The following is a 26,474-nucleotide window of genomic DNA, read 5'->3' on the forward strand; positions in this document are numbered from 1 at the left end:
TTTCTGCACAGAAGGAACTCATGTAATTACACTTTTAAATGGACCACAACATTTGAAAACACAGATTCATTCACTTTAGCAAAGTTGCCTTTAAAGTAGAGACCCTATGACTTCATGGCAAAGATCCCTGCTGTAACAAGGAACGAGGACAGTCTCATGGTTGAGCTATATTCCATGCATCACTGATTCAAATAACTGCTTGTGGCCCTTGTAGTTGATTTATCCAGATGTTTTTTTATTACTCAAAAGTCACAGCTTATTAAAAGCAAATTAATAAACAAATAGATTTTAACAGGGCCTCACGAGCCATTCTTTTTCATCGGAGGTTCATTAATAATAAATCTGTTGTTCACAGTGTCGTCGCTCTGGTGTAAGAGTGTGCCGTATTTATGAAAATTGAACTTGTGTCTCTTACGGTAAAAAACCCAATCACAGAGAAGTTTTACTTTAAATTTCAGGTAAAGTTGACTGTTAGGGACAAAAAAATGTATGAGGTTTGAAATCATATTTAAGAATTTATTCTATGATTTACATATAAAACAATAGGCAATCATATCTTCCACTAAGGACACAGTACGTCATTTATTTGATGAATGACTGGCAAATGATGATAATATATGTTATATCAGTTCACAAGACAACACATTTCACTTCCAATTGACCACTCAGGTCGATTCAGTTATCCTTGTACCAATCTGGTCGATTCTCTTGTTTTAGAACCACTTCCGTCGATTCAGTTGTCCTAGTACCGCTTTTTCCTGATAATGTCGGGGCGCCAGTTCAGTGGATGGGATTCCTCAGTCTGTAAAAGAACATGTTACAAAATCATTTAAGATAACACTTTTTGGAATACGACCTTTATTTTCAGCCCAGAAAATGGACTAGAAAGTGATTCATATCAGCTTTCGAGCTAAAATCGGTCCTTAATCAAGTTTGAGGCAACAAGGAAATTGAGCCAAGCTTTATCGAGCCACGAGTTTCAACTGTAATATAATCCAACTCTTTAACTAAAACCTCACTACACATGTTTTTATGAACAAGAAGACTAGAAATAAAGATCCTTACAGCAGTGTCATCCTCCTTGTATATTTTGATGGTCTTGTCGGCCTCGGCTGTGATGAGTCTGGTGCTGCTGTGGTCGAAGGTCATTGCGAAGATCCCGGCCTCAGAGTCGATGGATCCAGGCTGGGCGGCCACCTGCATCCGCTGGAAGTTGTACCCCGTCTTCCAGTCCCAGAAATGCATGGAACCATTGTCAGCTACAAAAGGAGACAATCAATTGCAATAAGAAATCTTTATTTAGATAACTGCGTATTTGGTCTCTTCAGTGTAATAATAGTTTCCCTTATGTGTACTGTACAAATTTACAAGAAGTTTCTTTCATTTCTTTTTTGAGAAAAAATATACTGAAAAACTCATTCTAATAAAAGAACCTGGAATTCAGTTCAAACCTGCAACCCCATAAGGACAAAATATTTTCTCGTTCCAGGCAGTCAAAAAAGGACTTCTGCATCGTGAAACAAACGTTAGATGTTTAACAGAGCAAATTGACAACAGTAAGTCTGATTGTCTTAGCTATCACAAACCTGCAGACACCAGGACATTGTCTAAATTGAGAGCCAGTGAGTTAATGATGGCATTATGGCCTGACATGTTCTGGAGGAAGTTGCCATCAGGGAATTTCCACTGCTTGATGTTGTCCGGAGAGCCTGAGGCAAATGTGTACCTGAAACAGACACATCATGGGGATATACATGTACATCAGTGCCATCAATAAACTCTTTTTAGGTTCAACGTGGGGTCAGTCTCCCATTGATAAAGTTTAAAGTTCCCCATTTGTTTGAAATTTCCCCTTCGAAGGTCTTATATCCTTTCCCCAAAGATATAAAAGTTACTAGCATCTGCATCATGACTACAGATTAAAGATTCACAGATTGAAACAACTCCTTCAAATCTACATAATAATGAAACAAGAGTTCATTCCCTTGCAATGTACCAGTACATATCATACAGAAACTTGGGCCATTCAAGATATTGGTCGCAAATAATTGATGTATCTTAGGGTCATAATTCATTTTTTTTTCTATTACATCTATGTGAATTGCGCTTCAGTTAGGAACTTAGGAGTATAGTTAAAATATAATCAAAGTTTGGTCAATGAAAAAAATCAATTGAAAAAAAAATCAACTACCGGTAGTGATATGACATTCCTACAAATTCAATTTCTTCAAGTAATACTAAGGTCCTTAAAAGTACTGGGGGCCTAGAATCGTATATTAAAATGTTCTTACTGTGTAGGATGAATGGCAAGAGCACGAACACTCTTCTTGTGATTGGTGAGGGTGGCCCGAGATTTGCCCGCAGCCAGGTCCCACAGCCTTATCGTGCAGTCATGGCTTCCTGTGATGATCTGGAAAAGTCAGGACGATAAAAGACTATGGAACAGACAGTAAATAACAAAATAAAACAAAATTGGAGTGATTTTCATGCTTCTTTTTATGTTTATTTCATTAGTTAAATCATACAAATTATTAATAGAAGATAAAGTTATTGATTAAATTCAAGAATATAATAAACATATGTATGTCAAAAGTGATAAAAGCAATGAAATTTCTTTCAATTTGCCAAATATTGTTTAATGCACAATGAAAATGAAAACAAGTATTCTTTGACATTTGAAAACAATCATTCATAACTAAAGTGACACTCTTATTCAAAATGAATACTTACACATGTATAACAAACATCAATTTTGAGTGACAAACCTTTAACAACTCACTAAATAATGCATTTATGGAAAATATCAATTACTGTTAACAAGATTGTAACCGTGTATTCAATAGATGAAAGCGAAAAAATATTAAATGATTGGTGAATGCTAAAAGATTTACTGTGATCACCTATCGTTTCATAAGGTAGAAATACTGTGTTTTCTACACTTTTCTTTCAAATTAAACTCGGTACTCTTCATAAGAACCATTGTTTTCGACATTTATTCTGCTCTTTTGATACATGTATATAAAATCAATTGTTTTAATTGTGGTAATGATACGTTTGGGAGTAAGAGTGTATCTTTAAATACATCATAAAGCCATTCTAACAGCACTGTACATTACCTGTGGTTCTGCTGCCTGGCACCTGACCTCAGCCACGGTGTTTGTATGACCTGCCAATGTATGTACACACGCCTTCGTCCTCATGTCCCAGATCTGTGACCAAATAAACACTACATTCAGTATGTTACCACTGTTATTCAATGCATTTAGCAAACATAGAGCAACACACTGTAAACTGTGGAAGAACTTTTAATAAATTCACTTTTGACATATAAGTTAAAACTTCTCCTCAAGACTGCAATTCTGTGCTGTAAAAGCACCACTTTGTTCTCAAGCATGAACGCAGTATCTTCATTAAATTGAAGTATGGAAAAATGCATATATACAATGAATATATAAAAAATTCCATAACAAAGCTAGAATGAATTTATAGATTGCTTGGTGTTTCTTTACTGACTGTAGTGGGATTTTTTTCGGCCTTTTCTGTGGCCGAAATATGGCCCCATTACCCCCTTATTTCTCCCCTACAGAGATAAAAAAATTCACTTTATTTTTTCTTTTAATAAAAATATTATTTTTCTAGAGGAGCATTGACCTCTAAAGATTTAGAAAATGTAGCATTATAATTATAGTCATTGCCAATTATATGTCGATAGATTTGTTATAAAAATATTTGGAAACAAGAGGGACATTATATGAATTAAACTTTTTGCCAAAACAACACTAATTTTCCCCAGCAAAGGGCACCGCCACCATTACTTAATTAGTGGAAAAAAAACACTGGACTCACAAAAAAAAGTTTTTGAGCCTCAAGAATGATTATTTCATTTTAAGTTATCAAATGGGTAAGAAGTCCAGAAAAAACTAATTTCAAACCCACATCTGAAAATGTTGGTAGGAAAAAACCATGAATAACTTCTTTATCCATTGTGGTTGAAAGAAGATGATCTTACCCTACAAGTGCTGTCTCGACCGCAGGTGGCAATGATGTCTATTGTGGGATGAACGTCTATGGAATATACTGCGCTCAGGTGACCATGGTAGCTACGGATAACCTGGAAACAATCAACATGAACATTGTGGTGTGGAGCATACAATATTCTATAGTATATAGTATGTTTGAGCACAAACACAGACAAATTCAATGATTAACATCAGCATTTACCAGAACCTAAAATTAGCTAGGGAATAGTGGTTTTCTTTAGCATAATAAATTTATGTAACTGAAAAAATTATGATCGAGGCAAGAAATATCATATTTGCAAGGGATTAGGCAATAGTTCAATTTTGCATATGTATCACCTGGCAATTGTATATGATACTTTAATAATTTCCATTGGGTAAATCTCTAGTGGTTTGAGTTAACCCAAGCCCTGCACCGGTAAAATGCTTTCCAGGATTTCAAAAATTTAAATAGCATTGCTTTTATTTGAAAACACTAGCATTAGAATTCTGGCTTATTCATTCAAAAGTCTAATTTCTAGCATAGTCTGTTAAAGACATTTGTTTCTAAATAAACTTCTAAATACAATGAATGTCAAAACACCAAACTTTCAAAAAGCCACAGAAACAAAGTGCCAGTGATTTAGGTCTAAATCACCTTATTTTGTTCAAGGTCCCAGCACATGACTTTCTTATCCTCCCCACATGAGAACAAATATGGCTGCCTGGGACTGACACACACTCCCCGCACAGCGCTGATATGGCCCGTCAGAGAAAGCTTTAATGTGCCCGTGGCAAGGTCCCAGATCTAGAGGAAGGAGAGAGGGATAAGATACAATTAACTAAACAAAAGATTGCTAAAATTTTGATCATCCATTGTTCGCCATTGTAAGGTATGGACACATTTGGAAAGATTTAATATTTATGATGCCATTATTGAATGAATAAAAAACATCTGCAAATTTATATTTTAATGTTTTAAATTCTTGCCCCTATTTATTTTGCAAAAAATGTGAATGTTAAACTCTTCTAAATCAAGCAGTATACAGGTCATGAATATCATATACATAAGAATTAGAAATCTAGTAAGGTTTATAATCAAAAGAATGGCAATGACAAAGTACATGTATTTCAAACTTTTAACCTATGTTGAGGTAAAATATTTCAGCCCAGTACATGGCCTCATATGCAGACAGGAAACATTCATGTTTTTTCCACATGAAATTCACATAAAAGCACTGAACCTGTGACATATGATAACATTTACTACTATGGGTCACAACTGTCCACTTACCTTGATGACTCTGTCAGCAGCTCCAGTTACAAACCACTCATTCCCCGGCTCAACCGCCACACACCGCACCCAGCCCAGATGACCACTGATTACCTGAATACACATATTACATGGAATAAGAAAATATAGTAATAACCCCAGGGTTTAATCCAAGCTTTAAAAAGGACAGGGTGCTGCAAAATAGGGACAGGGTGCTTAGGGAGAATATAGCACATTGTAAATGCCTGTGAAACACATCATGAATTTTGACAGAAAATGCTAGGAATTGTGTATAATTAAAGTAATATATGGTTTCAACTGCCCAATATGTTTGCATGTATTTATAATCGTATAAGAAGATTTAATTAAATCAAAAGTAATATTTGACAGTGTTAAGCAATTAATTCTTTGAAGTCAGAAGACTGGTCATGATGGTCTCCATTAAGACAGAAAGGTGCTACTAACAAAGGACAGCTAAAACCCTTAACCAAACTGTGCACTTCTTAAACAGAATAAGTAAGATTCATGAGTGTGATCTTTTCATCTAGTTATGCTACAGAATGATATGCAATAAAAAAGTATCAAAATATAATGTTTTTTTTATGAAATTAAATATGACCATTTATTAAAGTCTGTGTAAGTAATATTAAAGGAATACAGATATGGTACGTCCTGCAAACATGCACATACTATGTGAACTTTAATGACGGGTTATCATCTGATTTGCCAACATACAAATAAAGCTTTCAGCACCAGAATAAGAACAATGCTATAAAAAAGTTTAATCTGTATACCCTGTAGAGTTTCCATGGAGGATGCCACTCTGGTTTGGGCATTGTTGGGGCTTTCTTAGGGACCAGTGCCTGCTGGGCTCCCACTGCAACCAGGGCCTGGAGAAAATAACATACCAACATATTATTATAGTAACAAATCAGTCAATAAAACAAAGATAACTACAAAGACAGGCCCAGTAGTCAAAAAATAAACAAGAGCTGTCACAGTATATGACGAATGCCCCCGAATATGACATTGACTTACGAACAAGGTCAGTACATGAAAAGTTGATCTTGCCTTTACGTGTCAAATACATATGGCAAGTTATTTTAAATTGCCTCTGAACATAAAAAAATACCACCCATACTTGACAACCTACACTGTTATGTCCTTATATTCAGAATTCCCTTGTGAATAAACACTTAGTGTATCTTTCACCTTAGAGGTAGGGACATGGGTCTTGCACACGACACGTCGTCTTCCTATGCTACATGTAGCAAGTGATTTTAAAATCTGTCCATACAAGGGAAAGTAACAGCTCTGACACGACAACCTATACTCTATGTCCTTATATGCTGCACTCCATTGTGAATAAACACTAAGTGTGACCTTGACCTTTGAGGCAGGGACACAGGTCTTGCACGCGACACGTCGTCTTGGTATGTGGAACACATGTGGCAAGTTATTTTAAAATCTGTCCATACAAGGGAAAGTTACAGCCCGGACACGACAACCTATACTCTATGTCCTTATATGCAGCACTCCATTGTGAATAAACACTATGTGTGACCTTGACCTTTGAGGCAGGGACACGGGTCTTGCAAGCGACACGTCGTCTTGGTATGTGGAACACATTTGGCAAGTTATTTTAAAATCTGTCCATACAAGAGAAAGTTACAGTCTGGACACGACAACCTATACTCTATGTCCTTATATGCAGCACTCCATTGTGAATAAACACTAAGTGTGACCTTGACCTTTGAGGTAGGGACACGGGTCTTGTACATGACACGTCGTCTTCGTATGCTACATGTAGCAAGTGATTTTAAAATCTGTCCATACAAGGGAAAGTTACAGCCTGGACACGACAACCTATACTCTATGTCCTTATATGCAGCACTCCATTGTGAATAAACACTATGTGTGACCTTGACCTTTGAGGTAGGGACACGGGTCTTGCAAGCGACACGTCGTCTTGGTATGTGGAACACATGTGGCAAGTTATTTTAAAATCTGTCCATACAAGAGAAAGTTACAGTCTGGACACGACAACCTATACTCTATGTCCTTATATGCAGCACTCCATTGTGAATAAACACTAAGTGTGACCTTGACCTTTGAGGTAGGGACACGGGTCTTGTACATGACACGTCGTCTTCGTATGCTACATGTAGCAAGTGATTTTAAAATATATCCATACAAGGGAAAGTAACAGCTCTGACACGACAACCTATAATCTATGTCCTTATATGCTGCACTCCATTGTGAATAAACACTAAGTGTGACCTTGACCTTTGAGGCAGGGACACAAGTCTTGCACGCGACTTGTCGTCTTGGTATGTGGAACACATGTGGCAAGTTCTTTTAAAATCTGTCCATACAAGAGAAAGTTACAGCCCGGACACGACAACCTATACTCTATGTCCTTATATGCAGCACTCCATTGTGAATAAACACTAAGAGTGACCTTGACCTTTGAGGTAGGGACACGGGTCTTGCACGCGACACGTCGGCTTGGTATGTGGAACACATGTGGCAAGTTATTTTAAAATCTGTCCATACAAGGGAAAGTTACAGCCCGGACACGACAACCTATACTCTATGTCCTTATATGCAGCACTCCATTGTAAATAAACACTAAGTGTGACCTTGACCTTTGAGGTAGGGACACGGGTCTTGCATGCAACACATCGTCTTGGTATGTGGAACACATGTGGAAATCTGTCCATACAAGGGAAAGTTACAGCCCGGACACGACAACCTATACTTTATGTCCTTATATGCAGCACTCCATTGTGAATAAACACTATGTGTGACCTTGACCTTTGAGGTAGGGACACGGGTCTTGCATGCAACACGTCGTCTTGGTATGTGGAACACATGTGGAAATCTGTCCATACAAGGGAAAGTTACAGCCCGGACACGACAACCTATACTTTATGTCCTTATATGCAGCACTCCATTGTGAATAAACACTATGTGTGACCTTGACCTTTGAGGCAGGGACACGGGTCTTGCACGCGACATGTCGTCTTAGTATGTGGAACACATGTGGCAAGTTATTTTAAAATCTGTCCATACAAGGGAAAGTTACAGCCTGGACGCGACAACCTATACTCTATGTCCTTATATGCAGCACTCCATTATAAATAAACACTAAGTGTGACCTTGACCTTTGAGGTAGGGACACGGGTCTTGCACTCGACACGTCATCTTGAATGTGGAACACATTTGGCAAGTTATTATAAAATCTGTCCATACAAGGGAAAGTTACAGCCCGGACACAACAACCTATACTCTATGTCCTTATATGCAGCACTCCATTGTCAATAAACACTATGTGTGACCTTGACCTTTGAGGCAGGGACACGGGCCTTGCAAGCGACACGTTGTCTTGGTATGTGGAACACATGTGGCAAGTTATTTTAAAATCTGTCCATACAAGAGAAAGTTACAGCCTGGACACGACAACCTATACTCTATGTCCTTATATGCAGCACTCCATTGTGAATAAACTCTAAGTGTGACCTTGACCTTTGAGGTAGGGACACGGGTCTTGCACTCGACACGTCGTCTTGGTATGTGGAACACATTTGGCAAGTTATTTTAAAATCTGTCCATACAAGGGAAAGTTACAGCCCGGACACGACAACCTATACTCTATGTCCTTATATGCAGCACTCCATTGTGAATAAACACTACGTGTGACCTTGACCTTTGAGGCAGGGACACGGGTCTTGCAAGCGACACGTCGTCTAGGTATGTGGAACACATGTGGCAAGTTATTTTAAAATCTGTCCATACAAGAGAAAGTTACAGCCCGGACACGACAACCTATACTCTATGTCCTTATATGCAGCACTCCATTGTGAATAAACACTAAGTGTGACCTTGACCTTTGAGGTAGGGACACGAGTCTTGCACGCCACACGTCGTCTTGGTATGTGGAACACATGTGGCAAGTTATTTTAAAATCTGTCCATACAAGGGAAGTTACAGAACCGGCCGGACGGATGGTGCGATTTTAATATGCCCACCTTGGGGGGCATAAAAATAAACCCTATTAAGGGGCACAAGGCAAGGCCCCAAAAGTCTCTGTTTGTATCCAAACATAGTATATACTTAAGAATTCTTATAGTTACATTTTGTGCCTGAGAATGTTTTCTTTCCCCAACATATATATATGCGTTGTAAAGCTATGAACCATTTTGAACCATTCTGAACGCCAATTTTCATTTTAATTACAACAATCTTTAACCAGTAAATTGTTGCTAATACCTAAAGTTTTATCCCTAATTTTGAAATTTAACCACTTGACATATCCGGGATACAAAAATTGATTTGTATGCCAAGGCTTACAAGAGTAAGCCTAATATTTCAATGTGATTTTAACTTTAATAACTGTAATTAGACATACACTGTAGCATTGATAATTACATCTTCTCTTTCCTAAAAAATGATATATGAAAAGATTATCATTCATTTTTTCTCATTCATGGTTTTTTTAGTATACTTTTTAAAGAACATGTGTGTTTTCATATAAATAACTCTAACATATTTTTCAACTATTTTTATGTGCATACTTCTGGTCAAATATTTTATTATGATAATTTGGATAATTATTATGTTAATATTGTAAAACTTAATTGAGTACAAATGTAATTACCTTATTTGAGTCGGCTGCAAGCTGGTCAGGTCTGTAAAAAAGAAAAAAATGCATATAATTAATACATTTGAAAGACATTTCCAACTTAACATTGTTGTATTGTAGTGTATACATGTAATGTAACATTGACATATATTTCAAAACCAAATTATGATATAAGTACTACAAACTTAATTTTTTATTACTAATAATGAGGTTTAAAAAAGATCGACTTTGAAAATCACTAATTTTCAACTTTTAGACTGTGTTTTTCAATGGTAACTTGGTGAAATGATAAATTTGACTATTAACATCTACTTACATAACATGTACCTTGTTCAACGCTAGAAAATATAATATCACTGATAATGATTAAGAGACATATTGTAATCCATATGATATGTACAATATATTCAAGTCTCAACCCTGAAATAATGTATAACTATCATTCTCACTGTTTCACCTTTGAATAATTCTATGTGTTCATTGCTTTTTCTTATTGCATAAGTAAACAATATACGCGTGTTTCTAGATGAACCATGAACACGATCGTTACAATTCTCCTTTTTCTTATGTGAATGTTATATATTAACACTGTAAGTATGAATGAACGATTGTTGAACATTTTGTTTCGAGTCAATAAAATTTAACGGGCAGCGGAAAATTGAGGGGGCGTGCGGGGATGAAAATCTAGCAGTTAATTTGCAGTCGCAAAATCTAGCTGTTAGTGGTGGATACCTGATCTAGTTATAGGACACTTCAGTCTGGGAGCACAGGTTTAAACCTTTGCCTCACCACTAGGAGTGTCATGCGACAGTGCCATACACTAGCGGGCTGTCAATAGCACACTTTAAAGAATTAGGGTACATGTAGCTCTAAAAAAGGTTTAACTTATATTATATCAGTGGTCGAAATTAACACAAGCCTGCAAGCCATGCACTGGTAAAACATCTTTTGGGCTTGCTCAAATTCTGAATTTTATATAGCAGGGCTAGTTAAAAAATTTGATGCCAAGCAATAGTATAAGAATTCGGGCTTGTTCATCAAAAAGTCTAATTTCAATGACTGTTCTATCTGTGCACCATGCCAGTCACCTAACAAGACTCATACTCTCACTAGATGGCCCAGTGGCGTTATAAAATAAAAACAAAAAATATCACCCTTACCTGTTCTTGTCATAACCAATCATGTCCATTGCTTGGCTGCCAGCCGGGTTGTCTGCTGATCCTCTTGCATCTACAGTCAAAATAAGAGTATGTAGTTTTTTCATAGGCTGCATTTGCGCAAGCATTATGGTAATATTTCAGTAAAATATGTAAAAAAAGAAGATTTTGGTTAACAATCTATTGATTTTATTAATAATTACCATACTAAAAATATATTTTGTAATACTTTTGGAAATACAGTGGTCTTATAATACAGGATAAATCGTCAGTCTTCATTCATACAATCATTGTGTACTGTCATGAAAACAATTCTGATAAGGGACCAATCTTATTAGAATTCATATACTAATTGAAAGAAAAATTCCTTAGCTAAGTGACTATGTTTACCTTGCCACTGATTGTAAGGGTTGTTTGGATCGTTGTGTGGCTGTGGTTTCCTGGTCGGCTCCTTAGGAAGGTTCTTCACCAGGCCATACTCATCATTCAGCTTGCATTGACGACGAAACCATTCACTGAAATACAAAAGAAGTTAGAAAAACGTTTACAGAAATATACATACCAGATATACAACATCATTCAATACCAGTCAATGACTAACTCTAACTTTTCATCATACTCCGCAAATTTTTGTGAACACAGACATGATATTTAATGTGACGCTATCGTCATTCTTTGCCTTTTGACATTCTTACATTCTGCAGCCAATTAGTGTACATGTCTATTAATATCTGAAGTATTATTTCCTTTTTCTTAATAGTATAGAGACTTGAAATGAATGGAAATATGACCTTGACCTTTGACTTGATGACCCTTAAAATCATAAGGGGTCATCTCATCTACAGGTCAGACGCAACTCCAAAATTTTTTTAAGGGCCATGGGAGCAGGCATTGTCAAGTTATCACTCGAAACATTTTCGCATTCAAGGTCACTGTGACCTTGACCTTTGACCCGATTACTCCTTAAATCAATAAGGGTCATCTACAGGTCAGGCCCAACTTCCATGTCAAGTTTGATGATCATAGGTTCAGGCATTGTTGAGATATCACTGGGAGAAGATTTGTTAACTTTTTAGCGTTCAAGGTTACTGTGACCTTGACCTTGGCCTGATGACCCCAAAGTCAAGAGGGGTCATCTAATGGTCAGGCCCTACCTTCATGTCAAGTTTGATGACCACATGTCCAGGAATTGTCGAGTTTGCTTTCAAGATCACTGTGACCTTGACCTTTGCCCCCTAAAATCAATAGGGGTCATCTACTGGTCAGGCCCAACCTCCAAGTCAAGATTGAGGGCCATGGGTGCAGGTGTTGTTGAGTTATCACTCGGACAACATTTTACCATTTAAGGTCACTGTGACCTTGACCTTTGGCCGGATGACCCACAAAAACAATAGGGGTCATCTACAGGTCCAGCCCAACCTCCAAGTCAAGTATGAGGGCCATGGGTGCAGGCATTCTCAGTTATCACTCGGACAACCTTTTACCATTCAAGGTCACTGTGACCTTGACCTTTGGCCCGATGATCCCCAAAAACAATAGGGGTCATTAATTGATCCGGCCCAACTTCCATATCAAGTTTTATGACCATAGGTCTGGGCATTGTTGAGTTATCACTCGGACAAGCTTTAAAATTATGTTACCATTAAAAGTCACTGTGACCTTGACCCGATGAGCCCTAAAATCAATAGGGGTCATCTACTAGTCAGGCCCAACCTTCATGTCAAGTTTGATGACCATACGTCAAGGAATTGATGAGTTATCTCTCGGACAAGCTTTGGTCTACCGACAGACCGACCGACCTACCGACCGACATGTGCAAAGCAATATATCCCTCTTCTTCGAAGGGAGACATAATAATCTGTAAGTTAGTTAAAAAGCTCACTAGTCAGTTAAAAAGCTCACATGAGCTTATGTTGTACTTGTTGCTATCTTGCCGACTCAGAATCAATATTTTCATTAATTATCTTATCTTTATTAGAGGGCAAAAAAATAAAAATGTCAGTCAACATTGTTGGCAAACTCAAACATATTGCAAAACATATCTCATTACCTTCTCTCATCTCTTACAGGCATGGTGCCTTGGTCTGACAAAAACATGTCATGTGTCCTCTTCAACGATCGAAACACAAGAGTGTGAACAGAATGTTTTTGCACATCCTGAAAAGATGAAATTGTATAGTGTTAACAGTTTTACGTAAATTACACTGTAAATTATATATGCCACCGGGTGAGAAAAATATACAGCCAGACTGGGGCTCGAACCGGAACCCTTCGCGGACTGAGCTAACGGACCGTTTCCACACCTTTTCATTACCTAAATAGGTAACGATACCGTGACATATATAATTAGCAAGTGTTGAGTATTAGCCCACAGCCTTAGGCTATAAGAAATAGTTACGTATTATTCAAGTAGCTTCTGAAGTGTTGCCTTTTTGACAGAAAGCTAGTTTCTTTATAGTTATGTGTCTGAAAAGTTCATGTAGTCCATATTAACAGCCGCTTCAGAGTCTTTTGTTTTGGCGACATAACGCGTCCATATCCCACTTGTTGTTTTCCAAACCAAAAATGACAGAACCAAGGGCTAAGTATATTAAGCGGCAAGATAACGCCCACAAGCTAGATAGTTCAATAATGGCAGTGCTTTGTTGACAAAGGAAAATCGGAATAAGTGTTTCATGAAACACTAGTGTAATAAGAGAAATGGATTGGCTGAAAATAATTCATGTGTAACTGTTGTGTTCTTATTTAACAATGCAGAGTTTATGGTGAAGTTTCAGGTGAAGAATATTGGTATGAATCAGTTGACTTGTGGCGTTAATGGAACAAAATGAATATCCAAATGTTAAAAAGTTCCCTTAACGCGCATTATTTTGACTAGAAGTTAATGGAGTTAAAATTGTTGTTGTTTTTAATTGTATAAGAATAGTTATTCTCTTAAACTGATACAATCCAAATTATTTTTACACCATTTCCATACATTCAAGTCTTATTAATTGATAAACATGCAGTGTTCTGCCAAGGACGCGCCCTTGCGCCATCCGGCGCAGAAAAAATCAGGATGGCGCAATGAAATACCTGTAGACGGGCCGTTCAGCGCGCCCGTTTTTCGAAAAGTCGTTTTGACTTCATCAAATTTTCGAAGAGCCGTTTTGACTTAATCGATTTCTTTTTCAGAAGTTTTACAGCACAGCATTCATTCGATAAAACAACGATTTTCATTGATCCGGATACGTGTAAATATCCAATCGCGAGCGGTAGTATATTTTTTTAACTAAATTCAATGTCATCATCATGGCTGAGAAAAAGAAAACAACTCGAACTATGTTTGATTTCTTCACGGTTCCTGAAGCAAAGAAACACAAAGCAAATATATTGGACGGCAATAATAATACCGCGAAAGACATTACTCCCCCAAACAGTTCAATAAGCGAAAGTGACTGCATATTAGCAGAAAATTCTAATACATTGCCGGTAGATAACTGTGATGCTAAAACGTCTGCAAGTCCATCTGACAAGAAAAAAAGTGAAACAAGGTCATTCCAGAGAAGATGGCTCTCCGACTTTTCCTGGTTGTTGTTTGATGAACAAACTCAATCTATGAAATGCACTATTTGTTTAAAACATAAGAAAAGTAATGCACTCACTACTTCTGAAGCTAAAAACTTTAAAAACAGTACATTAACAAGACATGCATGTGGATGTTACACCATGTATATAATGGGTAAATAAAACACTTTCATTTACAAGTTTTCATTTTCCCCCTGGCAAAGGTCATGGCCCTTTACTTTTGGAAATGGCCCCTAATTTTCATGACTGCTGGGCCATTCGGCCCCATTTTTTTCAATCCTTGGCAGAACACTGAACATGTCTTTTGATTAAGGATTGACTACACATTTTCTTACGTCAAGGCTGTATAAACGCAGTACCTGGCACTCATGCAAATTCCATACAGCGTGCTTATCCAATAAAAACGTCAGGTTTTATCATTACAGAGGTCCAGTACAATGTAAAATATAAAGAAATGAACATGACTGTCCGAAAGTGTGTCCGAACTTTACGAACAGTAACACTACCGGAAAATATGTAACCATCAACATACTTTTATTATATTTTTGAATAAGTAGATGGTGGCATGTAACTTAAACTTATTAACAAGTTAAATGAAAATAAATACAAACCTCAGACATTGTTTTCTTTGAGGAATTTTATGCAAACGTTTTCGCGTGTATACAAATTATTGAACCGAAGTAAAATCTAAAGGAATTATTGTAAGGGGCAGTCAACAGTAATTTTCGTTATTGGCGGCGAATCGTGCAGCGCGTGGTCTGACTTCGACAAGAAAGCGTCGCTCAAGAAAAAACAATACTGTCTTATTTTCAACTTAATAAGGCATTCAACGGTTATCAAAAGTAATTGCAAGAATATCTTAATGCACAGATGTTTATCAACATTTTCTAAATGCAATTAAAGAGGGTCCCGGGAATCCAGGATCAGCACGTTGAGGACTTCTATTAACTACACATCCCCTGATACATGTTGTGCACTTTTGTTTAAATTACACCCAATAAGCAAGATAGTTTGTCGAATTCCATTGGGTCGAGTTTGTCTAAATTCGACCCAATGAGCAAGATAGTTTGTCGAATTCCATTGGGTCGAGTTTGTCTAAATACCACCCAATGAGCAAGATAGTTTGTCGAATTCAATTGGGTCGAGTTTATCTAAATACCACCCAATGAGCAAGATAGTTTGTCAAATTCCATTGAATCGAGTTTGTCTAAATTCCACCCAATGAGCAAGATAGTTTGTCGAATTCCATTGAATCGAGTTTGTCCAAATTCCACCCAATGAGCAAGATAGTTTGTCAAATTCCATTGAATCGTGTTTGTCTAAATTCCACCCAATGAGCAAGATAGTTTGTCGAATTCCATTGAATCGAGTTTGTCTAAATTCCACCCAATGAGCAAGATAGTTTGTCGAATTCCATTAAATCGTGTTTGTCTAAATTCCACCCAATGAGCAAGATAGTTTGTCGAATTCCATTGGGTCGAGTTTATCTAAATTCCACCCAATGAGCAAGATAGTTTGTCGAGTTCCATTGAATCGAGTTTGTCTAAATTCCACCCAATGAGCAAGATAGTTTGTCGAGTTCCATTGAATCGAGTTTGAAATCTCAAATGTTGAGAAATTTTCGGTACATAGCACAACACAATTTCATGAATTCCACACCTAAACACTCGTCTTAGCAATTTATACAATAGCCAAGTCTGCATATTAATTCGCAAATATGATTATGATTACATGTGATATGTATTCGTATGTACATTGAAATATTGGAATTAAATGGCTGATTCGTGGTTTAGTGGTTCGAAACTTGACTATAAATCAAGGAGTCACAGGTTCGATCCTCCGCCGCATCATTGCATTTGCAAACCGTTTTCCGGGAGTTCCGATAAACAGCGTTATACGCTGGCGGACGTTAACACTTGGTAGCTCCGTCCAGGGCTACATTCTGTCTATGCACTATACCAAACAATCTAACACGATTAAGTCTTAATCTATCCCCGGGTCAGACGCCCATTGATAGTCCGGTGGCGTCGTCAAATAAAACTACACTCCTCTCAATATAAGTGCACCCATGTAATTCAATTTCAGTCAAAGAACGAGCTAGCTTAGCCATCACCTTTGCTTAAGTCATTTTGTAACACCCCAAATTAAACCCAAAGGCATCAAAATGGTCGGAGCTCTCACAATCGTTTGACACAATGCAATTATAACATTGAACACATATATACATTGAATAACCTTTATTCATTTTGATAATAATAAGAATGGCAGTTCGACATACCATTAACAACAAATAGAATGAAAACATGCAAGGAGTTGGTTTAAAACCACGATCGACCGTGTTCTTTAATTACATTAACTTCTGTTTTTATTGTTTTCTTAATTTGAACTCCAATTTCCAATTTAAGAATAAACATAATTTTGTATAACTTAAAGCAACAAATACATGGGCAAAAAACAATGTGTTTCTAAAAAGTGAGACAAAAAAGTGCTATTTACAAATTCAAACACTTAAAATGAAAATTGAAAAAAAATCAATATCCTGCAGTAAAAAACTGTAATTTATGCTTAAATTCTATTATACTTTAATGTGACTATGATATCCTGGAGAAAAAAATGCAAAAGTTTCTTGAAAATCTATTATACTTAAACGTGACTAAGATATCCTGAAGAAAAAAAATGTAAAAGTTTCATGAAAAGTTTTATGATTTTTAATTTTTTTTTATGACATCAGGAAAATATTTCCTAAGATTTGACCTAGTTTTTGATCTGAGGTGACCCATATTCACAAATGTTTAAGACAACAAGTAGACAAAGATTCTGAGCAAGTTTCATAAAGATTTGACTAAAATTAATGAATTTTTATGGCCATGGAATTCTTTCTCCTAAGGCAGTAACTCTGTAATTAGCTGAAATAGAATTGCAATTCCTGTACACTGCACTCCATCTCATTATGATCTATCACTGTATGAAGTTTTATTAGATTCCATCCAATAGTTTTCAAGTTATGCTCCGGACAAGAAAAAAGTAACAAAGGGCAATAACTCTGTAATTGGCTGAAAAAGAATTGCGGTTCCTGTACATTACACTCCCTTTCATTATGATCTATCACTGTATGAAGTTTTATTAGATTCCATCCAATAGTTTTCAAGTTATGCTCCGGACAAGAAAAAGGTAACAAAGGGCAATAACTCTGTAATTGGCTGAAAAAGAATTGCGGTCCCTGTACATTACACTACTTCTCGTTATGATCTATCACTGTATGAAGTTTTATTAAATTCCATCCAATAGTTTTCAAGTTATGCTCCGGACAAGAAAAAAGAAACAAAGGGCAGTAACTCTATTAAAAGCTGAAAAAGAATTGCTGTTCCTGTACACTGCACTCCCTCTCATTATGATCTATCCCTGTATGAAGTTTTATTAAATTCCATCCAATAGTTTTTAAGTTATGCTACGGACAAGAAAAATGTAATAAAGGGCAGTAACTCTGTAATAAGCTGAAATAGAGTTATGGTTCTTGTGCACTTCACTTCCTCTCATTATGATCTATCACTGTATGAATTTTTATTAAATTCCACCCAATAGTTTTCAAGTTATGCTCCGGATAAGAAAAAGCAACAAAGGGCACTAACTATGTAATAAGCTGGAATAGAATTGCAGTTCTTGTACACTACACTCCCTCTCATTATGATCTATAACTGTATGAAGTTTTATTAAATCCCATCCAACAGTTTTTAAGTTATGCTCCAGACAAGAAAAAGGTAACAAAGGGCAGTAACTCTGTAATAAGCTGAAATAGAGATATGGTTCTTGTGCACTTCACTTCCTCTCATTGTGCTTTACCATTAAATGAAGTTTTAATAAATTCCATCTCGTAGTTTGCAAGTTAATGTCTTGAAAAAAATTGACAGCAAAAAAAAACAAATAAAGGGCAATAACTCAGTAATTAGTTTAGGTAGAGTTATGGTTCTTGATCATTGCACTTTCTCTCACTGTGCTTTACCATTGTATGAAGTTCCAATGAATTCCATCCAGTACTTTTAAACAAATTATACTCCGGACAAAAAAGTAAAAAGGGGCAATAACTCAGTAATAAGCAAGAATAGAGTTATGGTTATTGTACACTGCACTTCCTCTCACTGTGCTTTGACATTGTATGAAGTTCCAATGAATTCCATCCAGTACTTTTCAAGTTATACTCCGGACAAAAAAAGTAACAAGGGGCAATAGCTCAATAATTAGCAAAAATAGAGTTATGGTTATTGTACACCGCACTTCCTCTCATTATACTTTACCATCGTATGAAGTTTGATTACCATTGGATAAAAACTCTTGATTTTATTACATAAAATGCAAACTTTAACGCAAAATTGTTAAAGCCCACCAGACCGCCCGCCCGCCCGGTTTTCGCCATTCTATAACCCGTAATTTTTCGATGAAAAATCCGGCTAATGACCATGCAGTCATATAGTCTTCCGTACATGTAACTGCTTTAAAATGATTTAATGACAAAAGCGGTTGTACGATAATTATACGTTGATAAGACGAAACATTTTGAAACAAAAATTGATCACAGCTGTACAAATCACAGAACATTATTTTCGGTGCAATGAGAACAATTACAAAAAACATAAAGCAATAACACTCCCACGACAAAATTGATACTAAATGAATAGGTAATGTGGATTAATACGATGATCCAGGAGCATGTCACGTAGTTTATAAGCTATTTTTAGACGATTACGAAGTAAATCATGTTCATAAAACATCGCTGTGCAGTTTCTTGGGAACACTTTATAAATAGGCAAACATAAAACTAGTCAAAAGTTGATTCTTGATCAAGCAAGAAAGTCGAATGATGCGTTAAGGACTTCACCTGTTTTCAACACCTTAGCCTCAACGTGAAGTTCCGTGTCTCCGTAAATCATCTTTACAACGAAGTTCCTTTCCTCGTATGAATCGATGTTGGACATATCAACATTGATATTTCCAAGCTCAGTGCATCCAGGATCGTCAACATATTTCGGGTTTCTTTCGGTAGATGTAAAGACTCTGACTGCCACAGTCCTCTGGTTTCTTCTTGAGGGAATATAGCCTTTCTCATCGAAGCTTTGTCCGACTTCAACTTCTTGGTCAATTTGTACGTGCTTGTCAAAGCAATCCTGACAATCAGCTCTACCGTCATTTATGACCTTCTTTGATTCCGGATGTACCCCTGGTATGAATGTTTTGTTTACCGATATCCCATACGTGAACCTAGACACCCGAGAGGCAATGGCCGTGGGGTTGTGGCCAAAGATGACTGCTCCTTTCAGCACTGCAAGCCCAGCTTCCGCAGGGATAATGATCTTCATCTCAGAGAAAGCCTCCTTGACGGCCCGTTGCAGCATTGGCGACTCCGAGAAGCCACCAACCATTAGGATTGTGTCGGTGCCGCGGACTGTAGGCTGCCCGAGGACATTCCGGAGGTGACCTATGATGGTGTCGCATGTCTCCGTGAAGAAGTTCTTAACCTGCGCGGCCTGGATGCGTAGCTTGTCGCCGGCGAACGTCACCTGGTCCTTCAGATCATGTTTCATTATGAGACTTCGACTGGAAAGAAAAATTAAAGTGAAATGCTGTAACAACGCTTGTCATATATCAGATACACCTCTTGACACTTTAGTTTATACATGTACAGCGATCTAACGACACTTTTAACAGTAGACCATGGAAAGTTAAAATATAGAGGTGCAGTATCAAAAATGTAATGCGGCAGCGACTGTAAAGTACTCTTTATATACATGTATGTTGCCAAGATCATGTATATACAAGGACAAAATTCGTAATCGGGTAACGCTCGGCCACTTTCCGGAAATCTTCCGAGCTAATTTTGTGCATGCACCTTAGAACCAGTACACATTTTAATACTTATTCGAACAGATACATGACACCCACCGGAAGTCTTCGCCTCGAACAGAACTAAACGTCTCGTGGATGGAGATGGGCATTTTGAACGTGACCTTCTGGTCCATGTCTGGCACGAAGCCCGTCTTCTTCACCTCGAAGTCCCGTAACAGGTCCAGGTAATCGTCTCGGTGATCGCTGAAGCGATTGTGAAACAAGTATTAACACCGCTATGGCAATCACTTTCGTTTGTCGGTTACATGGATGTTTGGTCTCGTGTTTATGTACCAGTCAATTGTAACAACGCTTCCTCCCCCAGGTCCGGGATATACCGTAGATAGCCGTGGAAATGGGCCGTATCTTTACCTTCCAGGAGGCCCCGCAGTGCCGGGTGAATGCGGTGGTTTTGTCTTCGCGCAAAATATAGCGGGGAATGGGCCTTACCTAGGGTCCCAGGAGTGCGGGGACATCTGGCGGAGATTTTACCATAATCTCGTCCCCGCAGGATGGGGATTTTAGTCGGGGTTGCCTGGACCGAAAGTCAAAGCCCCCGGTATTCCCCGGAACCGGGGGGGGGGAGTGGTTACAATTGACTGGCTCATTAGCGGCAGATTCCACGGAGACAACCCACCAAACTCATATACGCCCAGGCGGACAATCGAAACCAATTCGCTAACTGGACATCAGGCAAGTGTGGTAAAGAAATGTGAAATATCGCACAGATTTTGTTTTTCGAATTTTGACTATTGGAATTTCGATGGCCTTCCTCATACTTACAAATCAATAAAAGAATTAAGAATTTATGACATAAGTTCACGTTGGTAAATGTACTTGTGCCCTCATAAATGTTAATAACGATACAATTTCAAAGATCAGAGATCAACGAATCCCTACAAACTACTTGGCTAACCTCTTGAACTTCTCCATGACCTCAGTACCGGTGATGTCGGTAAGGAAGGTGATGAAAGCCTCATCGATACGCGTACCACCCCAGGGTCCACCATTCGCCTTGTACAGCTCACGCACCGTGTGATCCCGCTGTGTCTCGTGTACAGTGATGTCAATGGTCCCGCCTTAGGGAAAAACGAACGAACTTAGGATTATCAATAAATTATGAGAGGGTCCTTTTGCCAGTCACCATCTATAATGTTTTTTAATGAATTATCTCCCGATTAGAAGATACAAAGTCGTAATTACGAGATACTTAGTCATTTTTTGGAGAACCTAAGCCCTAGATTTTAAGTAAGGCGTATTTACGAGATGCTTGTATAGGGCGCATATTTACTACGGAATAGTATTTCCTAATTAGGAGTTTAATCAAATTAGCATATTCTAATTAGGGCATAATTACTCGTCTTTAAGACTAAGACGGCAACTTAACTTTCCTAAACCGAATTTTTAGGATTAAAAGGATTATACTCTTTGTATTTTCACCTTTAGCTGTTGTAGTGAAAAACTAGAATGAATAAGAAACAGCTACACAACTGGCAATTTGTAGCTCCGTATTAGGACTTAAACATCTTGTAATTATGAGATAGTATCTCTTAATAAGGAGAAAACATTTCGTAATTCTAATTTTACATACACGTTATGAACGTAATTCATCCACAAAATATCATGACATGCAACTGTATGATATAATACTTTGCCTAATTTCGAGTTTATGTTTTTTACAATCACGTCAAACTAACCGCCGGCGTCAAGGACCAAGTACTTCCTTCCGGGGGCGAAGGCAGAGATTCCTTTTCCGGTGGCCCCCTCTATCTTCTCAACGGGCAGGTACTTGCAAAACAGCGAAGCTGCTTCCGGTTCCAGCGCCAGAGACAGCTGATCGGTTGCGATACCGGCCTTTAAGCAATAATTATAGATTTTCGTATAAAGGGCCACAGAAATACGAGAGTGAAAATAGGATATTAGCTATTGACCGCTTAGGCCACACCAACTAGTGTTTTACTGTACGCTGGATTTTGACCGAAGGAAATTGGTGCGAGCGGGCGAAGTAAAACTAAAAATACAATTGTCTAATCTAGTTTTAAAAAAGGACTATGCGAAAGCAAACATAATTTTCCTCAATCGGAACACCTCGGCCAGAATCCAACAAGAATTGACTCATTCGTAACAACTCGGCCATCTCCGGCAAACTTCGAGATAGTCAATTCCTGTTGGATACTGGCCGAGGTGTTCCGATTGCCGGAAATGACTATCTCGAAGCTTGCCGGAGATGGCCGCGTCGCTGCGATTGACTTTTCCCCGTATAATTTCAAGACTCAGAAATGTTCAACAATTGTCCACTCTGAGTGCAATTTCCACATTAAGAATGGTTGATTAAAGTTTACTAACACATACATGTACTCGTCCAAAATCATTTTAAAGTGATTTGATACAACATAATTCTTTATAGCTAATTATGTTTAAATATATATTTAATTTGGACTGATTTCCTTTCGAACTTCGTGAAACATAATGTACATTAAATCCATCGAACAATACATCAATTTGTTGGAGCGTTAGGTTATGTTATTCATGAGTTAATGGCGAAACAAATGTCAAAGCATTGAAACTTTGAGCAAACTTCTGGATGAGTGATGAATGTTTACATGGGAGTATTTCAACACCTAGGCTATATCAAGAACAGGTATGATTTACATGTATGAATCATTTTATACATAGATGACGACTTTTCCATGAAGGCATAGCCTTTTGAATTTAAATTGCTATGCTCATACCAAGATGTAAGTCGTATATAAAGGCCATGGGCGTATTCAGGATTCGACGCTAGGAGGGCATAACTTAGGGGCGTAACCGTTTGACTTGAGCCCCTCCCGAAATTTATAAATTTGTTTTAAAGTGTTGGCAGGGGTTGGGGGGGGGAGGGGGTACTCCCTCATGACAATTTTAACAATTTATAGTAACAAATGGTCTATTATTATTTTAACCTTTTTCTCCTATATTGAAATAAAATGTTAACGATGTTGGACGGTTTAAGGGGGTGCCCCCCCCCCTCCCAGATCCGCTGGTGAAAGCTTGATCAAAATCACAATTTCTAAAGCCAGAGATACATACATTGGTGGCGGCCTCCCGCATGAACGCCTTTGCACTGTCGTCCCAGATGGCGGGGACGGTGAGCACCCAGTGCATCTCTCGCTCGTCCAGTCCGTGCGTTCGCTCTCCGCATGCCGTCAGCAGGTGCTCCTTCAGATACCGGATGCCCTCTGCGAACACCTTCATTGCCGGCATTCGCTTCCCCTTGTCGTCCGTCAGTTCGGTATGTCGGCTCAGGTCCTTGAAAATGAGAGTTTGTGGATTTGTATTTAAAAGACTGAATCTTTAAGAAACCTTCTTTTCGAATTAATGTTTGAAGTGCGGTGGACCCACCATACAACATCCGCCAGTTAGGGATATTTTTTTTCAAAATACATTTGAAGCCTTGTGATTCTACAAAGTGTATATATGACGTCACTTTAAGTGTACCTATGGCGTCGATATGGAGACGCTCGTCAAACAAACCTTTTACACTAATTATTGACTCATCTTTTTAAGCTTCACTCTCACTGATTGAACGTTTTGACAACTTTTTTTCTTCTTTTTTTGTCTTGGAACGAGCCAATTTATGCGAAAATGCATGGAAACCAGTTATACAAGACTGCTGACAAAAATCAGATCGCAGATCTTCATATTTAAGTTCAAAAATTGATGTTTTATGCATTTTTCTTAAACCGTTAGTAAGGCCATTAAAATTAATTTTCGAACAGATGGATGAAAATCTGCGATCTGATCTTTGTCAGCACTCATATCGCTAGTTTGCAGATATTTAGGCAAACATTGGCTCATTCAAAGACAAAAAAAGAAAAAAAAAGTTGTCAAAATGGTAAATCTATGAGAGTGCAGCTTTAATGCAGAAGATATAAAATTATTTCGTTTATAGTACCGGTAATTTATTTCAGTGAAATATGTGAGACAACTGAAAGCTGATCTCGAGGCCATTCCTTGGTAGAAACCAGAAACTATCACTTTAGAAGACCGAACCCACAACCCTTAGGGTGAGAGGCAGAATCCTAAAATTCCTGAAATGTTCAGGGAGGGGCTGTACCTTGTTTTCATAGAGGAGCATTTTGAATCGTTTGAAGTAGAACCAGTCCTTGTGGTCATCTTCTAGGGCGAGTTCTGCGTACCGGTCCTCTGCCTCGAAACCAAAACTGTCAAACTCGCCCCGCGGGTTGAACAGGATGCATGAAGAAGTCTGAGTGCCAATGTATGAGTTGATACAAACAGAAATGGGTTTATGACACATGAGTTCGATGAAAAGAAAATTCGATTAAAACAACTCTTAAACAGGCCCCATATCTTTTCTCATCGCGGTATACTATTAAAGCGACACTCTTATTTAAAATCAATACATACACTTTTATTACAATCATAAATTTTGAGTGATAAAACTTCTTACTAAATAATGAATTTATGGAAAATATGAATGACTGATAACAAAATTGAAACTGTGTATTTAATAGCTGAAAACACAAAACTATCAAATAATTGGTGGGTGCTAAAAGATTTAGTGCAATCTACTATCGCCTCATAAGGTAGAAATACAGGGTTTTCTGCACTTTTCTTTCAACCTTCATGAGAACCATAGTTTTTTACATTTATTTTGGTTTATTAAAACAATTGTGTTAATCATGGTAAATCTTATTAATTTGGGAGTTAGAGTGCATCTTTAATTTATGTTGAGTTTGTTCTCAATATATTATCTATGTATTTATTATTAACTATAAGTCTTGTATTTATGTATATAAATATATGACGTACGATTGATTTATTGATTGATTGATTAATTGATTGATTGTGGTTTGTGTGTATATATTTACATGTTTATCATTGATGTACTCTTATGGTCTTTATTAAGGTCTTTATAAATTCATTTAACTATGAAAATACATAATTATCTTACAACTTGTCAAAATAAGGAGTCATGACTCTTCAGAACTTCATTTATAACTGAACTAACAATTTTTTATCCAATCTATAAATATATATGTATGTATTATACACAGTAACATATTTGTCCTTTTTCGAAATTTAGACAAATCGCCCTGTTTCCACACAAACCTTAAGCGACGTGGCCCTTCCCCCGCCAGCCTGCCACTGGTTGGTATTGACCTTGAGGGGATCATCCAGGAAATCTGACCGAAAGGAGAACGCGTAGCCGCTGTATGTCGTCCCGAAGTCGATGGCCGCCACCTGGAGGCGCTCCCTAACCACCGCCGCCAACACAGGGATCCGCGATTGTGACATCTTGTTGGTGTCTTTGTTATGGCTCTTTATTGCTATGGTTAAACAATTTTACGATAAATGATAAGTGACCTTGAGAGGTCATGAGAAAGTGTCCGTGGTCGGGACCCAAACCAACGACTGCTTAAGTAAGAAGCGCACACCAATACCACTAGATAAATGGGCTTTACCGTAAAGAATGATGTACGATTCATTATGGGATACATCGTTTATTAGTACATTGAAAATATGCAAACTAATGATACAATTACACTTTGTCTAAACAGAAAGTAGAAACCGAAATTTTCGAAAATAGATTATTAAATAAAACATACTTTGAGTTTAGAAATGAATACACCATTTACATAACGTGTTCTAACTATTAAATGGTCAATAGGACACTAAGAATTTTAATTGAAATCTATATATCTACCTTTATAAAAGCCAGTGAAAAGATTGCCGTTGTTAATTTACTTCCTACTTCCAGCGGTCTTCCCAGTAATTCTACTTCCTGGTCAATATGCGCCTGTATTTACGTATCGATACGACCGCATTTTTCAAAAATCGTATTTGATTTTGTTATAACTCCTCAGGAAAAATAAAGTCAAATATAAATAACGTATAACTGATTCTGCTGGTAAATGCAAATTATAGCATTTTCAAACGAGTGTTTTGATATTACA

General features: G+C 37.5%; 2 protein-coding genes across 2 annotated transcripts; both read right to left on the reverse strand.

The window, feature by feature from the left end:
* Nucleotides 1-502: 502 nt before the first annotated feature.
* On the reverse strand, nucleotides 503-15,321 carry LOC128227932 (pleiotropic regulator 1-like). The gene is made up of 14 exons (XM_052938884.1): nucleotides 15,252-15,321; nucleotides 13,124-13,230; nucleotides 11,464-11,588; nucleotides 11,077-11,146; nucleotides 9,932-9,962; nucleotides 6,066-6,161; nucleotides 5,293-5,385; nucleotides 4,657-4,806; nucleotides 4,010-4,111; nucleotides 3,117-3,209; nucleotides 2,292-2,410; nucleotides 1,587-1,726; nucleotides 1,066-1,259; nucleotides 503-802 (listed from the first exon to the last, which is right to left on the reverse strand). The coding sequence occupies exons 1-14, from the start codon at nucleotides 15,258-15,260 to the stop codon at nucleotides 743-745; spliced, it is 1,389 nt and encodes a 462-aa protein (XP_052794844.1). The 5' UTR covers nucleotides 15,261-15,321; the 3' UTR covers nucleotides 503-742.
* Nucleotides 15,322-16,862: 1,541 nt separating this feature from the next.
* On the reverse strand, nucleotides 16,863-26,474 carry LOC128226514 (heat shock 70 kDa protein 12B-like). The gene is made up of 8 exons (XM_052936422.1): nucleotides 26,225-26,474; nucleotides 25,630-25,847; nucleotides 24,614-24,763; nucleotides 23,587-23,805; nucleotides 22,215-22,371; nucleotides 21,434-21,596; nucleotides 20,575-20,721; nucleotides 16,863-20,229 (listed from the first exon to the last, which is right to left on the reverse strand). Exons 2-8 carry the CDS (start codon nucleotides 25,813-25,815, stop codon nucleotides 19,476-19,478), a joined length of 1,776 nt encoding a protein of 591 aa, XP_052792382.1. The 5' UTR covers nucleotides 25,816-25,847; nucleotides 26,225-26,474; the 3' UTR covers nucleotides 16,863-19,475.

The sequence above is a fragment of the Mya arenaria genome, chromosome 3 (genome assembly GCF_026914265.1).
Source record: "Mya arenaria isolate MELC-2E11 chromosome 3, ASM2691426v1".
Taxonomy (NCBI): domain Eukaryota; kingdom Metazoa; phylum Mollusca; class Bivalvia; order Myida; family Myidae; genus Mya; species Mya arenaria.

What these genes read in the sequence shown, in the direction of transcription:
- LOC128227932 (XM_052938884.1), bottom strand. An exon ending in GGGACCTTGAACAAAATAAG is followed by an intron (nt 4,112 to 4,656) that starts GTGATTTAGACC and finishes GATTGTTTCCAG; the next exon opens with GTTATCCGTAGCTACCATGG. An exon ending in GTCGAGACAGCACTTGTAGG is followed by an intron (nt 3,210 to 4,009) that starts GTAAGATCATCT and finishes ATTTGGTCACAG; the next exon opens with ATCTGGGACATGAGGACGAA.
- LOC128226514 (XM_052936422.1), bottom strand. Translation starts at nt 25,815, where the DNA reads ATGTCACAATCGCGGATCCCTGTGTTGGCGGCGGTGGTTAGGGAGCGC. An exon ending in GAAGGGCCACGTCGCTTAAG is followed by an intron (nt 24,764 to 25,629) that starts GTTTGTGTGGAA and finishes ATTGGCACTCAG; the next exon opens with ACTTCTTCATGCATCCTGTT. An exon ending in GTCATGGAGAAGTTCAAGAG is followed by an intron (nt 20,722 to 21,433) that starts GTTAGCCAAGTA and finishes CAATCGCTTCAG; the next exon opens with CGATCACCGAGACGATTACC.